Here is a 16,762-nt window from a genome sequence, read left to right as displayed (position 1 = left end):
TGGTGTCTGGGGATAGTTTCACGTTACCATAAAGACGGTTCTGTCCTCGATTGGTGTTGGCAGCTTTTTCTCTGAGGACTTGACTTGCCTACGGTTGCTCGATAGTTTAAGATTGCAATTGTCTCCAATAACTATCTGGACTCCATATTTACATCAATTAACATTAACTGTTATAGCTGAACTGCCTGCCACCTAACACACAGTATAAATGCAGATTATTTTCTGCTTTCTGTTTCACCCAAATGAGGATGGGTTCCCTGTTGAGTCTGGTTCCTCTCAAGGTTTCTTCCTATTACCATCTCAGGAGTTTTTCCTTGCCACTGTCGGCCGAGGCTTGCTTACCGGGGACAATCTAAAAATTTTGATTCATACACATTCAAATTCCATACAAACTTAAATAATTATTTTGATTGCGTAAAGCTGCTTTGGGACAATGGCAATTGTTAAAAGCGCTGTACAAATAAAATTGAATTGAATTGAATATGAGATAATCTCTCTTCTGCGAAAATCATGCTCCACAATTCTCCCTAGCTTTAAAAACATCCTGTTTGCACCACCTGCCAACTTTGAGATCAACATGATTTCTTTTTCAGTCAGCTTGAGGTATATCAGGCTGGCAAACCCACCTCCATATGACCCAAATAAAATCAGTGTCTGTCTTTTACTAAATTGTATGCCATTTGTTAATGGGTCAGGCTCCACGGAAAGGGGTTTCACCTGAGGCATCGGGCAGCAGCCCCACCCTCCCTCTTCATTCTTACAGCATGTGGTTTCATCAGGACAAGCCACAGTGTCGTCACAGGGAACATCAGAACCTGAACACACACAACAAATAAATAGATGTTTATTATTTGTAAATATGGATTTTTTTTTGTTTTGTTTTACCAAAAATTGTTAATGATATTTGATGAAGTACCTTTAGTTTCTGGAACCTTCTGTCCTCTGATCGGTCGGCTCGACTCCGTCTTCAGCCAGGGCACTGAACCTGACGGGTCTTCACATGTTTGAGCAGCGAGGTTACACTTTTTACCATTAGGACAGCAGTGAACATGGTCCTCACAACACACCGCCTGTAAAGAAACAACTTTTATATGATCTGCACATGAACTTTACATTCACATTCTCATGTTTTTCCCAGTGTTTTTGGACTTTTGTATTGTGGGACTTATGTTGACATTTTTCCAAACTTACATACCTCCTGCCACATATACAGTCTCACGTTCACGTCTGTAACACCTGCACATTGTGATGTCTAATTAGTCAGTCTCTTTATAGTCAGTGTTTAGTCTGATAAGTTTTCCAGTTCTATTTAGAGTATCATTACAACCTTGTGCTTATGCCAATGCTGAGTTTAAGTCCTAATTCATGTTTTTATGTCAGATTTTAACTCTTGTGTATTGTCATTAACTTCTTAAATAAATGCACATCTACATTTAAATTCCTCCTTCTATCTATCCCAGACAGAACACAAGACCTATACAGAGAGAGAATGTGTTTCACACTGTAAACTTTTACCATAAAAGAAGTAATGCCAGTGCCATATAATGGCAAGAAGATTCAGTTTAGGTAGTATTGGGTGTTTCGCAGATCTAAATCCAAATAAGCAGGAATGGATTTATGCTTTTCCTGTTCCCTAAGTCAAGAGATCTATGGGCAAAGCTTTTTGTTGCCCAGTGACACCTCACTGAAAAATCTAAGGGAGTTTATTTGACAAGTGGAGTATGAGTTTCCTGTGATTTTTACTTCCTCCACACAATTTTTTAGTTCAGAGTCTGGGAAAAGGCTAACCATACAGAGCTCCAGGGTCAAAAGGGCAGTTCTCTTCACGGATCTCCAAGAGGAGGCCAATAGTAAAGAGCTTCAACAAAAGACTGACAGCACAGCTCTGTGTCAAACCACGCTCCCTGCCAGGCACACTCTGGAGGTCAACATGGTGATATCCACCACTTCACCTAAAGCCCCATCAGTTAAACCGAGACCTTTTGTGGCACAGGATGATGAGACTGCCTCCCATGCCAGGTAATATCAATCCCTGTTCAATCTGAATTATGTCATACTATGCCTGAATCAAGCTGAGCTTTGCTTCAATTATGCTATTCTCTTCATGTGATATGCCCTGTTCCTGTTAGGACCACCTGCCAACTTTGAGGCCAACATGCTTCGTTTGCCAGTCAGCTTCAAGGATATCAGGCTGGAAACCCATCTCCATATGACCCAACTAAAATCAGTGTCCGTCTTTTACTGAATCGTAAGCTGTTTGTTAATAGCTTATTATGTTCCACTGAAAGAGTTTTTACCTTAGGCATTGGACAGCAGCCCCACCCTCCCTCTTCATTCTTACAGCATGTGGTTTCATCAGGACAAGCCACAGTGTCGTCACAGGGAACATCAGAACCTGAACACACACAGCGAGAAGGTTATATTTAAATTAGTTAAAAACATGGATGTTTATTCTCCAAATTTTACAACAAGCTGTTAATGATATTTGATGAAGTACCCTTAGTTTCTGGAACCTTCTGTCCTCTGATCGGTCGGCTTGGCTCCTTCTTCAGCCAGGGCACTGAACCTGACGGGTCTTCACATGTTTGAGCGGCGAGGTTACACTTTTTACCATTAGGACAGCAGTGAACATGGTCCTCACAACACACCGCCTGTAAAGAAACAACTTTTGTATCAACTTCACATTGACTTTAAATTCACACTGTGACAAAGTTTTTGGGTAAAAGCACAATATGTCACAAGACACCAAGCCACAGCCCCGCCATGATCACCTGCGCACTCCTGTTCTATGTTCCCAACCATTCCTTACATCTCACCGACTCACTCGCTTGTGCGCTATCTCTGATCATCGCTGCTGCCTATTTAAACCACGTTCCGACAACACTCCTTCACCAGATTATTGTGTGCAGTACTAGCCCAATATTTCACCATTTTTTTCTTATCTTTGCCTGCCTGATCTCGATGACGTTTTGCTTTACCGACCACGCCTTTTTCTCTCGTCTCAGACTCTCGCATTCAAAGATATCGATCCATGTTACCGACCTTTGATTTGTTATCGACTACAAGCTTGGACTAAGAACCCCATATTGTCTCTCCAGCTTCGATCCCAGCCTAATCTATGACCACGAGTAACCCTAACTCCTCGCTGAACGCACCGGCATCATTCACTAACTGACTCAAGCTCGGTTTGTCCACATCGGGTCCCATCACAAAGTTCACCCTTCCCACGCCAACTTTGCGTGCTTCTGCATTCCCGCAAGGCTCGCGCCACACACGTCGCCCCTTGTTTCTGTTTAGTTTTCTAGGTCTATTCACTGTATCATTACATCCTTGGGTCATATGAGTATACGGAAGGAGTCCTAGTCCAGGAAAAGGCTAACCATACAGAGCTCAAGGGTAAGCCAACAAGTCAGTTCCCTGCACAAGACTCCAAGAGGAGGCCAATAGCGACGCAATTTAATAAAAAACTGATAGCACAGTTCTGCGTGAAACCATTCTCCCAGTCAACTAAACCGAGCCCTTTTGTTGCACAGGTTGATAAGGTTGCCTCCCATGCCAGGTAATAATCAATCCCTGTTCTGTTTGAATCATGTCATACTATGCCTGAATCAAGCAGATCTTTGTCTGAATCATGCCATGCTCTACATGAAATATGCCCTGTTCTAATTGAGATATGCCCTGTTTTGTTTAATATATTCCCTCTTCCGCCAAAATCATGCTCTGCAACTGCCCCTAGCTTTAAAAACAAACTGTTTGCACCACCTGCCAACTTTGATGACAACATGTCTAAAATCATGTCTGGAAAATCTAGAGGAGTTCATCTGACTAGTGGAGTATGAGTTACCTGTGATTTTTAGTTCTTTCCCACAATTTTTTAGGTCAGAGTCCAGGAAAAGGCTAATCATACAAAGCTCCAGGGTAAAGCCGATAGGGTAGCTCCCTGCATGGAGCTCCAAGAGGAGGCCAATAGCAAAGTGCTTTAACAAAAGACTGACAACACAGTGCCAAAACATGCTCCCTGCCAGGCACACTCTGGAGGTCAACATGGGGATCTCCACCACTTCTCTCAAAGCCAGGTTGTCTAAACCTAGCCCTTTTGTTGCACAGGTTGATGAGACTGCTTTCCATGCCGGGTAAGAATCAAGCACTGTTCTTTCTGAATCATGTCAGTTCAAACTATGCGAGAATCAAGCTGAGCTTCCCTTTAGTTATGGTATTCTCTACATAAGATATGCCCTGTTCTGTTCAAGATATACCCTGTTCTTCAAAAGCATCCTGTTTGCACCACCTGCTAACTTTGAGAACAACATGATTCCTTTTCCAGTCAGCTTGAGGTATATCGGGCTGGCAACCCACATCCATATGACCCAAATAAAATCAGTGTCTGTCTTTTACTAAATCGTATGCCATTTGTTAATGGGTCAGGCTCCACGGAAAGGGGTTTCACCTGAGGCATCGGGCAGCAGCCCCACCCTCCCTCTTCATTCTTACAGCACGTGGTTTCATCAGGACAAGCCACAGTGTCATCACAGGGAACATCAGAACCTAAACACACAACACACATTAGTTAAAAACATGGATGTTTATTCTCCAAATTTTACAACAAGCTGTTAATGATATTTGATGGAGTACCCTTAGTTTCTGGAACCTTCTGTCCTCTGATCGGTTGGCTCGGCTCCTTCTTTAGCCAGGGCACTGAACCTGACAGGTCTTCACATGTTTGAGCGGCGAGGTTACACTTTTTACCATTTGGACAGCAGTGGACATGGTCCTCACAACACACCGCCTGTAAAGAAACCGTTTTTATATGATCTGCACATTGACCTTACATTTACACTGTGACAAAGTCTATCGTTAAAAGCATAATATGAATAGTGCAGGATGATCGGGCGCTCCTGGTCATTCTATACACATCTTTTAAAATTATTCAGTTTCATAACCTCATGTTTTTTCCAGTGTTTTTGGACTTTTGTGTTGTGGGACTCATGTTGATTTTTGTTCGGAACTCACATACCTCCTTCCACATATACAGTCTGGAACGGGTTGGCACCACAGACACACAGACACGAGGTGAGGTCTTACAGGAAAAATGGTAACTTTATTAAGGGAAACTATGGTAGGAAAGGGTTTAAAAGAGGAAGGATGGAAAGAAAAGGGAGAAAAGAAGTGAAGGTGTGGCACGGGAGGTCAAGCAGTTTTTCCCGCGTTGTCAACATGATGACAACATGCTTCCTTTGCCAGTAAGCTACAGGTATATCAGGCTGGCAACCCACCTCCATATGACCCAAATAAAATCATTGTCTTTTACTAAGACGTATGCCGTTTCTTAATAGCTTGTTATGTTCCACTGAAAGGGTTTTTACCTTAGGCATCGGACAGCAGCCCCACCCTCCCTCTTCATTCTTACAGCATGTGGTTTCATCAGCACAAGCCACAGTGTCGTCACAGGGAACATCAGAACCTGAACACATACAACAAGTAAATAGATTTTTATCATTTGTAAATATGGATATTTATTTTTTTAGTTTTACAAAAAATTGTTAATGATATTTGTTAAAGTACCCTTAGTTTCTGGAACCTTCTGTCCTCTGATCGGTCGGCTCGGCTCCTTCTTCAGCCAGGGCACTGAACCTGACGGGTCTTCACATGTTTGAGCAGCGAGGTTACACTTTTTACCATTAGGACAGCAGTGAACATGGTCCTCACAACACACCGCCTGTAGGAAACAACTTTTATATGATCTGCACATGAACTTTACATTCACATTCTAATGTTTTTCCCAGTGTTTTTGGACTTTTGTGTTGTGGGACTCATGTTGACATTTTTCCAAACTCACATACCTCCTGCCACATATACAGTCTAACGTTCACGTCTGTAACACCTGCACATTGTGATGTCAAATTAATGGAGCAACTTCCTCTTTCAAAACAGCAGATGGCGCTATCAGTCAATTTACTTTATTCTCCCGAGACCTCAAACAACGTGTTTATATGGGTTACCCTTATGTCCCAGAGGAATATGAGTGTGGAACAGTTTTGAGGTGTCTATTATATATCCAGACAGCCAGACATATTAACAATCCACTATCTTTAGGATAGAGCCCTGTAGTGGGATACAGTTATATCAAACCACAGCTGCATTTTAATTAACTATTGAAGGCTGAAAGAACTGCCATTGGCTTTTTATATCCACACCGGACGTATGCGACATGTCTACATTTAAATAATTTTTAACAAAGTTATAAGGGGTAAAAAGCTATAGATGAACAGTAAACATACTGAATTACAGACAGAATTCTATTACAAACCAGATTGTAAAAAGTTTCATAAATTTCATGCAGTCTAATACAATGATTCTTGCATCTTACTGTATCTACACCTCGCGCTGCAACAGCTGTGTACAATGTATGATTGTACTACAGAAACAGATTATTTAAATGTAGATATGATCACTAATTATAGTTAATAATTCAATAGTTAATTATAATGCAACTGTGGTTTAATATAACTGTATTCCCCTACAGGGCTCTATCCTAAAGATAGTGGAGTGTTAATATGTCTGGCTGTCTGGATATATAATGGAGACCTCAAAACTGTTCCCCACTCATATTCCTCTGGGACATAAGGGTAAACCATATAAACACGTTGTTTGAGGTCTCGGGAGAATAGAGTACATTGACCGATAGCGCCATCTGCTGTTTTGGAAGAGGAAATTGCTCCATTGCATTTGTGAGAAAATAGGTTGGGCGCATTTGTAAGAAAGTCGATTTTTTTTCTTTGCAAACCAGATTGTGTTTGTTTGTTAAATTTTGGCATATAATTAACTCCATACTCTTGTGCTTATGCCAATGCTGAGTTTAAGTCCTAATTCATGTTTTTATGTCAAGTTTAAACTCTTGTGTATTGTCATTAACTTCTTAAATAAATGCACATCTACATTTAAATCCCTCCTTCTATCTATCCCAGACAGAACACAAGACCTATACAGAGAGAGAATGTGTTTCACACTGTAAACTTTTGCCATAAAAAAAGTAATGCCAGTGCCATATAATGGCAAGAAGATTCAGTTTAGGTAGTATTGGGTGCTTCGCGGATCTAAATCCAAATAAGCAGGAATGGATTTATGCTTTTCCTGTATCCTAAGTCAAGAGATCTATGGGCAAAGCTCTTTGTTGCCCAGTGACACCTCACTCTGGAAAATCTAAGGGAGTTTATTTGACAAGTGGAGTATGAGTTTCCTGTGATTTTTACTTCCTCCACACAATTTTTTAGTTCAGAGTCTGGGAAAAGGCTAACCATACAGAGCTCCAGGGTCAAAAGGGCAGTTCTCTTCACGGATCTCCAAGAGGAGGCCAATAGTAAAGAGCTTCAACAAAAGACTGACAGCACAGCTCTGTGTCAAACCACGCTCCCTGCCAGGCACACTCTGGAGGTCAACATGGTGATATCCACCACTTCACCTAAAGCCCCATCAGTTAAACCGAGACCTTTTGTGGCACAGGATGATGAGACTGCCTCCCATGCCAGGTAATATCAATCCCTGTTCAATCTGAATTATGTCATACTATGCCTGAATCAAGCTGAGCTTTGCTTCAATTATGCTATTCTCTTCATGTGATATGCCCTGTTCCTGTTAGGACCACCTGCCAACTTTGAGGCCAACATGCTTCGTTTGCCAGTCAGCTTCAAGGATATCAGGCTGGAAACCCATCTCCATATGACCCAACTAAAATCAGTGTCCGTCTTTTACTGAATCGTAAGCTGTTTGTTAATAGCTTATTATGTTCCACTGAAAGAGTTTTTACCTTAGGCATTGGACAGCAGCCCCACCCTCCCTCTTCATTCTTACAGCATGTGGTTTCATCAGGACAAGCCACAGTGTCGTCACAGGGAACATCAGAACCTGAACACACACAGCGAGAAGGTTATATTTAAATTAGTTAAAAACATGGATGTTTATTCTCCAAATTTTACAACAAGCTGTTAATGATATTTGATGAAGTACCCTTAGTTTCTGGAACCTTCTGTCCTCTGATCGGTCGGCTCGGCTCCTTCTTCAGCCAGGGCACTGAACCTGACGGGTCTTCACATGTTTGAGCAGCGAGGTTACACTTTTTACCATTAGGACAGCAGTGGACATGGTCCTCACAACACACCGCCTGTAAAGAAACAACTTTTATATGATCTGCACATGAACTTTACATTCAGACTGTGACCAAGTCTGTGGTTAAAAGCACAGAATAGTGCAGGTTGATCAGGCGCTCCTGTTCATACTATACACATCATTTAAAATAATTCATTTTCTTAACCCCTTCTTGTGTTATGTTAACTTGTATTGTCTTGTCTTGCTTCATGTCTTTATCATGTCTTGTCTTCATTTCAAGTTGTTCCCTATGTTTTTTATTGTTTTTTGGACTTTTGTGTTGTGGGATTCTTGCTGACTTTAGTTCAGGACTCGCATACCTCCCGCCACATATACAGCCACACGTTCACGTCTGTAACACCTGCACCTTGTGATGTCTGGTTAGTCTGTCTCTTTATAGTGAGTGTTTCTGTTGTTCTTTGTCTTGTGTCTGTTTAGTTTTCCAGTTCTGTTCAGTGTATCAGTACAACCTTGGCACTTGTGCTTACTCTAATGAAATCCTAGTCCAGGAAAAGGGTAACCGTACAAAGCTCCAGGGTGAAGCCGAAAGGGCAGCTCCCTGCACGAAGCTCCAATAGGAGGTCAATAGCAAAGAGATTTAACAAGAAACTGACAGCACAGCTGTGCGCCAAACCACGCTTGCTGCCAGGCACACTCTGAAGGTCAACATGGGACTTTCCACCACTTTGGAAAAGTTGCACAGGTTGATGAGACTGTCTGCCATCCAGGTAAGAATCAAGCACTGTTCAATCTAAATTATGTCATACTATGCCTGAATCAAGCTGAGCTTTGTCTGAATCATGCCATGCTCTTAATGAGATATGCCCTGTTCTGCCAGAGTCATGCTCTATAACACCCCTGTAGCTTCAAAAACATCATATTAGCACAACCTGCCAACTTTGATGACAACATGCTTCCTTTGCCAGTCGGCATTAAGTATATCAGTTTGGAAACCCATCTCCATATGACCCAACTAAAATCAGTGTCTGTCTTTTACTGAATCGTAAGCTGTTTGTTAATAGCTTATTATGTTCCACTGAAAGGGTTTTTACCTTAGGCATCGGACAGCAGCCCCACCCTCCCTCTTCATTCTTACAGCATGTGGTTTCATCAGGACAAGCCACAGTGTCGTCACAGGGAACATCAGAACCTGAACATAAGCAGCAAGAGGGTTATATTTTAATTAGTTAAAAAAATGGATGTTTATGCTTATAGTTTTACAACAAATTGTTAATGATATTTGATGAAGTACCCTTAGTTTCTGGAACCTTCTGTCCTCTGATCGGTCGGCTTGGCTCCTTCTTCAGCCAGGGCACTGAACCTGACGGGTCTTCACATGTTTGAGCAGCGAGGTTACACTTTTTACCATTAGGACAGCAGTGAACATGGTCCTCACAACACACCGCCTGTAGGAAACAACTTTTATATGATCTGCACATGGACTTTACATTCACATTCTAATGTTTTTCCCAATGTTTTTGGACTTTTGTGTTGTGGGACTCATGTTGACATTTTTCCAGACTCACATACCTCCTGCCACATATACAGTCTAACGTTCACGTCTGTAACACCTGCACATTGTGATGTCAAATTAATGAAGCAACTTCCTCTTCCAAAACAGCAGATGGCGCTATCAGTCAATTTACTCTATTCTCCCGAGACCTCAAACAACGTGTTTATATGGGTTACCCTTATGTCCCAGAGGAATATGAGTGTGGAACAGTTTTGAGGTGTCTATTATATATCCAGACAGCCAGACATATTAACAATCCACTATCTTTAGGATAGAGCCCTGTAGTGGGATACAGTTATATCAAACCACAGCTGCATTTTAATTAACTATTGAAGGCTGAAAGAACTACCATTGGATTTTTATATCCACACCGGACGTATGCGACATGTCTACATTTAAATAATTTTATAAGTTATAAAGTTATAAGGGGTAAAAAGCTATAGATGAACAGTAAACATACTGAATTACAGACAGAATTCTATTACAAACCAGATTGTAAAAAGTTTCATAAATTTCATGCAGTCTAATACAATGATTCTTGCATCTTACTGTATCTACACCTCGCGCTGCAACAGCTGTGTACAATGTATGATTGTACTACAGAAACAGATTATTTAAATGTAGATATGATCACTAATTATAGTTAATAATTCAATAGTTAATTAAAATGCAACTGTGGTTTGATATAACTGTATTCCCCTACAGGGCTCTATCCTAAAGATAGTGGAGTGTTAATATGTCTGGCTGTCTGGATATATAATGGAGACCTCAAAACTGTTCCCCACTCATATTCCTCTGGGACATAAGGGTAAACCATATAAACACGTTGTTTGAGGTCTCGGGAGAATAGAGTACATTGACCGATAGCGCCATCTGCTGTTTTGGAAGAGGAAATTGCTCCATTGCATTTGTGAGAAAATAGGTTGGGCGCATTTGTAAGAAAGTCGATTTTTTTTCTTTGCAAACCAGATTGTGTTTGTTTGTTAAATTTTGGCATATAATTAACTCCATACTCTTGTGCTTATGCCAATGCTGAGTTTAAGTCCTAATTCATGTTTTTATGTCAAGTTTAAACTCTTGTGTATTGTCATTAACTTCTTAAATAAATGCACATCTACATTTAAATTCCTCCTTCTATCTATCCCAGACAGAACACAAGACCTATACAGAGAGAGAATGTGTTTCACACTGTAAACTTTTACCATAAAATAAGTAATGCCAGTGCCATATAATGGCAAGAAGATTCAGTTTAGGTAGTATTGGGTGTTTCGCAGATCTAAATCCAAATAAGCAGGAATGGATTTATGCTTTTCCGGTTCCCTAAGTCAAGAGATCTATGGGCAAAGCTCTTTGTTGCCCAGTGACACCTCACTCTGGAAAATCTAAGGGAGTTTATTTGACAAGTGGAGTATGAGTTTCCTGTGATTTTTACTTCCTCCACACAATTTTTTAGTTCAGAGTCTGGGAAAAGGCTAACCATACAGAGCTCCAGGGTCAAAAGGGCAGTTCTCTTCACGGATCTCCAAGAGGAGGCCAATAGTAAAGAGCTTCAACAAAAGACTGACAGCACAGCTCTGTGTCAAACCACGCTCCCTGCCAGGCACACTCTGGAGGTCAACATGGTGATATCCACCACTTCACCTAAAGCCCCATCAGTTAAACCGAGACCTTTTGTGGCACAGGATGATGAGACTGCCTCCCATGCCAGGTAATATCAATCCCTGTTCAATCTGAATTATGTCATACTATGCCTGAATCAAGCTGAGCTTTGCTTCAATTATGCTATTTTCTTCATGTGATATGCCCTGTTCCTGTTAGGACCACCTGCCAACTTTGAGGCCAACATGCTTCGTTTGCCAGTCAGCTTCAAGGATATCAGGCTGGAAACCCATCTCCATATGACCCAACTAAAATCAGTGTCCGTCTTTTACTGAATCGTAAGCTGTTTGTTAATAGCTTATTATGTTCCACTGAAAGAGTTTTTACCTTAGGCATTGGACAGCAGCCCCACCCTCCCTCTTCATTCTTACAGCATGTGGTTTCATCAGGACAAGCCACAGTGTCGTCACAGGGAACATCAGAACCTGAACACACACAGCGAGAAGGTTATATTTAAATTAGTTAAAAACATGGATGTTTATTCTTCAAATTTTACAACAAGCTGTTAATGATATTTGATGAAGTACCCTTAGTTTCTGGAACCTTCTGTCCTCTGATCGGTCGGCTTGGCTCCTTCTTCAGCCAGGGCACTGAACCTGACGGGTCTTCACATGTTTGAGCGGCGAGGTTACACTTTTTACCATTAGGACAGCAGTGAACATGGTCCTCACAACACACCGCCTGTAAAGAAACAACTTTTGTATCAACTTCACATTGACTTTAAATTCACACTGTGACAAAGTTTATGGTTAAAAGCACAATATGTCACAAGACACCAAGCCACAGCCCCGCCATGATCACCTGTGCACTCCTGTTCTATGTTCCTAACCATTCCTTACATCTCACCGACTCACTCTGCGCACGCTTGTGCGCTATCTCTGATCATCGCTGCTGCCTATTTAAACCACGTTCCGACAACACTCCTTCACCAGATTATTGTCTGCAGTACTAGCCCAATATTTCACCATTTTTTTCTTATCTTTGCCTGCCTGATCTCGACGACGTTTTGCTTTACCGACCACGCCTTCTTCTCTCGTCTCAGACTCTCGCATTCAAAGATATCGATCCATGTTACCAACCTCTAATCTGTTATCGACTACAAGCTTGGACCAAGGATCCCCTATTGTCTCTCCGGCTTCAACCCAGCCTAATCTATGACCACGAGTAACCCTAACTCCTCGCTGAATGCACCAGCATCATTCACTAACTGACTCAAGCTCGGTTTGTCCACATCGGGTCCCATCACAAAGTTCACCCTTCCCACGCCAACTTTGCGTGCTTCTGCATTCCCGCAAGGCTCGCGCCACACACGTCGCCCCTTGTTTCTGTTTAGTTTTCTAGGTCTATTCACTGTATCATTACATCCTTGGGTCATATGAGTATACGGAAGGAGTCCTAGTCCAGGAAAAGGCTAACCATACAGAGCTCAAGGGTAAGCCAACAAGTCAGTTCCCTGCACAAGACTCCAAGAGGAGGCCAATAGCGACGCAATTTAATAAAAAACTGATAGCACAGTTCTGCGTGAAACCATTCTCCCCGTCATCTAAACCGAGCCCTTTTGTTGCACAGGTTGATAAGGTTGCCTCCCATGCCAGGTAATAATCAATCCCTGTTCTGTTTGAATCATGTCATACTATGCCTGAATCAAGCAGATCTTTGTCTGAATCATGCCATGCTCTACATGAAATATGCCCTGTTCTAATTGAGATATGCCCTGTTTTGTTTAATATATTTCCTCTTCTGCCAAAATCATGCTCTGCAACTGCCCCTAGCTTTAAAAACAAACTGTTTGCACCACCTGCCAACTTTGATGACAACATGTCTAAAATCATGTCTGGAAAATCTAGAGGAGTTCATCTGACTAGTGGAGTATGAGTTACCTGTGATTTTTAGTTCTTTCCCACAATTTTTTAGGTCAGAGTCCAGGAAAAGGCTAACCATACAAAGCTCCAGGGTAAAGCCGATAGGGTAGCTCCCTGCATGGAGCTCCAAGAGGAGGCCAATAGCAAAGTGCTTTAACAAAAGACTGACAACACAGCTCTGTGCCAAAACATGCTCCCTGCCAGGCACACTCTGGAGGTCAACATGGGGATCTCCACCACTTCTCTCAAAGCCAGGTTGTCTAAACCTAGCCCTTTTGTTGCACAGGTTGATGAGACTGCTTTCCATGCCGGGTAAGAATCAAGCACTGTTCTGTCTGAATCATGTCAGTTCAAACTATGCGAGAATCAAGCTGAGCTTCCCTTTAGTTATGGTATTCTCTACATGAGATATGCCCTGTTCTGCTCAAGATATACCCTGTTCTTCAAAAGCATCCTGTTTGCACCACCTGCTAACTTTGAGAACAACATGATTCCTTTTCCAGTCAGCTTGAGGTATATCGGGCTGGCAACCCACATCCATATGACCCAAATAAAATCAGTGTCTGTCTTTTACTTAATCGTATGCCATTTGTTAATTGGTCAGGCTCCACGGAAAGGGGTTTCACCTGAGGCATCGGGCAGCAGCCCCACCCTCCCTCTTCATTCTTACAGCACGTGGTTTCATCAGGACAAGCCACAGTGTCATCACAGGGAACATCAGAACCTAAACACACAACACACATTAGTTAAAAACATGGATGTTTATTCTCCAAATTTTACAACTAGCTGTTAATGATATTTGATGGAGTACCCTTAGTTTCTGGAACCTTCTGTCCTCTGATCGGTCGGCTCGGCTCCTTCTTTAGCCAGGGCACTGAACCTGACAGGTCTTCACATGTTTGAGCGGCGAGGTTACACTTTTTACCATTTGGACAGCAGTGGACATGGTCCTCACAACACACCGCCTGTAAAGAAACCGTTTTTATATGATCTGCACATTGACCTTACATTTACACTGTGACAAAGTCTATCGTTAAAAGCACAATATGAATAGTAAAGGATGATCGGGCGCTCCTGGTCATTCTATACACATCTTTTAAAATAATTCAGTTTTATAACCTCATGTTTTTCCCAGTGTTTTTGGACTTTTGTGTTGTGGGACTCATGTTGATTTTTGTTCCGAACTCACATACCTCCTTCCACATATACAGTCTGGAATGGGTTGGCACCACAGACACACAGACACGAGGCGAGGTCTTACAGGAAAAATGGTAATTTTATTAAGGAAAACTATGGTAGGAAAGGGTTTAAAAGAGGAAGGATGGAAAGAAAAGGGAGAAAAGAAGTGAAGGTGTGCACGTGCAGTTCCAGTGGCAGTGCCCAACTGGCATGTGGTCACACGGCTGCCAAAAGGTGGCGATGGATGTGGCCATGATGACAACCGCTCCCGCTGACATGAGCCAAAACCGGCCCCTCCCAGCGCTTTTTGGGCACAGCCACAGACGGGAGTCCTTTCCTGATGTCCGTCGGCTGGGCAGCTTTCCCAGCCAGGATCAGGGGCCCTAAAGCAATCCTTCTAGCAGCCTTTTCCTCTTCAGTGGCGGAGACGCAAAGGCAGGTTTTGCAGGGGTGTTAAGGTGGCACAGGAGGTCAAGCAGTTTTTCCCGCGTGGTCAACATGATGACAACATGCTTCCTTTGCCAGTAAGCTACAGGTATATCAGGCTGGAAACCCACCTCCATATGACCCAAATAAAATCATTGTCTTTTACTAAGACGTATGCCGTTTCTTAATAGCTTGTTATGTTCCACTGAAAGGGTTTTTACCTTAGGCATCGGACAGCAGCCCCACCCTCCCTCTTCATTCTTACAGCATGTGGTTTCATCAGGACAAGCCACAGTGTCGTCACAGGGAACATCAGAACCTGAACACACAGCAAGAGGGTTATATTTTAATTAGTTAAAAAAATGGATGTTTATGCTTATAGTTTTACAACAAATTGTTAATGATATTTGATGAAGTACCCTTAGTTTCTAGAACCTTCCGTCCTCTGATCGGTCGGCTCGGCTCCTTCTTCAGCCAGGGCACTGAACCTGACGGGTCTTCACATGTTTGAGCAGCGAGGTTACACTTTTTACCATTAGGACAGCAGTGAACATGGTCCTCACAACACACCGCCTGTAGGAAACAACTTTTATATGATCTGCACATGGACTTTACATTCACATTCTCATGTTTTTCCCAGTGTTTTTGGACTTTTGTATTGTGGGACTCATGTTGACATTTTTCCAGACTCACATACCTCCTGCCACATATACAGTCTAACGTTCACGTCTGTAACACCTGCACATTTTGATGTCTAATTAGTCAGTCTCTTTATAGTCAGTGTTTAGTCTGATAAGTTTTCCAGTTCTATTTAGAGTATCATTACAACCTTGTGCTTATGCCAATGCTGAGTTTAAGTCCTAATTCATGTTTTTATGTCAGGTTTTAACTCTTGTGTATTGTCATTAACTTCTTAAATAAATGCACATCTACATTTAAATCCCTCCTTCTATCTATCCCAGACAGAACACAAGACCTATACAGAGAGAGAATGTGTTTCACACTGTAAACTTTTACCATAAAATAAGTAATACCAGTGCCATATAATGGCAAGAAGATTCAGTTTAGGTTGTATTGGGTGCTTCGCAGATCCAAAGCCAAATAAGCAGGAAAGGATTTATGCTTTTCCTGTTCCCTGAGTCAAGAGATCTATGGGCAAAGCTCTTTGTTGCCCAGTGACACCTCACTCTGGAAAATCTAAGGGAGTTTATTTGACTAGTGGAGTATGAGTTTCCTGTGATTTTTACTTCCTCCACACATTTTTTTAGTTCAGAGTCTGGGAAAAGGCTAACCATACAGAGCTCCAGGGTCAAAAGGGCAGTTCTCTTCACGGATCTCCAAGAGGAGGCCAATAGTAAAGAGCTTCAACAAAAGACTGACAGCACAGCTCTGTGTCAAACCACGCTCCCTGCCAGGCACACTCTGGAGGTCAACATGGTGATATCCACCACTTCACCTAAAGCCCCATCAGTTAAACCGAGACCTTTTGTGGCACAGGTTGATGAGACTGCCTCCCATGCCAGGTAATATCAATCCCTGTTTAATCTGAATTATGTCATACTATGCCTGAATCAAGCTGAGCTTTGCTTCAATAATGCTATTCTCTTCATGAGATATGCCCTGTTCTGCCAAAGTCATGCTCTACAACTCCCCCTAGCTTCAAAAACATCCTGTTAGGACCACCTGCCAACTTTGATGACAACATGCTAGTTTGCCAGTCAGCTTCAAGGATATCAGGCTGGAAACCCATCTCCATATGACCCAACTAAAATCAGTGTCCGTCTTTTACTAAGACGTAAGCCGTTTGTTAATAGCTTGTTATGTTCCACTGAAAGGGTTTTTACCTTAGGCATCGGACAGCAGCCCCACCCTCCCTCTTCATTCTTACAGCATGTAGTTTCATCAGGACAAGCCACAGTGTCGTCACAGGGAACATCAGAACCTGAACATACGCAGCAAGTAAATAGATTTTTATCATTTG

General features: G+C 42.1%; 1 protein-coding gene across 1 annotated transcript in view; it reads right to left on the bottom strand.

Annotated features, from left to right (window-relative positions):
- The window catches only part of grna (granulin a), a 67,635-nt gene that overhangs the window by 17,610 nt on the left and 33,263 nt on the right, over positions 1-16,762 (bottom strand). Inside the window, exons 13-31 of the mRNA XM_053514058.1 lie at positions 16,626-16,723; positions 15,201-15,354; positions 15,003-15,100; positions 13,988-14,141; positions 13,803-13,900; positions 11,842-11,995; positions 11,642-11,739; positions 9,395-9,548; positions 9,195-9,292; positions 8,005-8,158; positions 7,805-7,902; positions 5,563-5,716; positions 5,364-5,461; positions 4,633-4,786; positions 4,448-4,545; positions 2,498-2,651; positions 2,298-2,395; positions 917-1,070; positions 718-815 (exon numbers count right to left, since the gene is read on the bottom strand). Of these exons, the coding sequence (XP_053370033.1) occupies positions 718-815; positions 917-1,070; positions 2,298-2,395; positions 2,498-2,651; positions 4,448-4,545; positions 4,633-4,786; positions 5,364-5,461; positions 5,563-5,716; positions 7,805-7,902; positions 8,005-8,158; positions 9,195-9,292; positions 9,395-9,548; positions 11,642-11,739; positions 11,842-11,995; positions 13,803-13,900; positions 13,988-14,141; positions 15,003-15,100; positions 15,201-15,354; positions 16,626-16,723 (2,366 nt within the window). The remainder of the gene's footprint in view (positions 1-717; positions 816-916; positions 1,071-2,297; positions 2,396-2,497; positions 2,652-4,447; positions 4,546-4,632; positions 4,787-5,363; positions 5,462-5,562; positions 5,717-7,804; positions 7,903-8,004; positions 8,159-9,194; positions 9,293-9,394; positions 9,549-11,641; positions 11,740-11,841; positions 11,996-13,802; positions 13,901-13,987; positions 14,142-15,002; positions 15,101-15,200; positions 15,355-16,625; positions 16,724-16,762) is intronic.

Source organism: Clarias gariepinus, chromosome 16, assembly GCF_024256425.1.
Source record: "Clarias gariepinus isolate MV-2021 ecotype Netherlands chromosome 16, CGAR_prim_01v2, whole genome shotgun sequence".
In the NCBI taxonomy this organism is placed as follows: Eukaryota; Metazoa; Chordata; class Actinopteri; order Siluriformes; family Clariidae; genus Clarias; species Clarias gariepinus.
The sequence above is the reverse complement of the archived record's forward strand: the minus strand, read 5'-3'. Positions and strand labels throughout refer to the sequence as shown.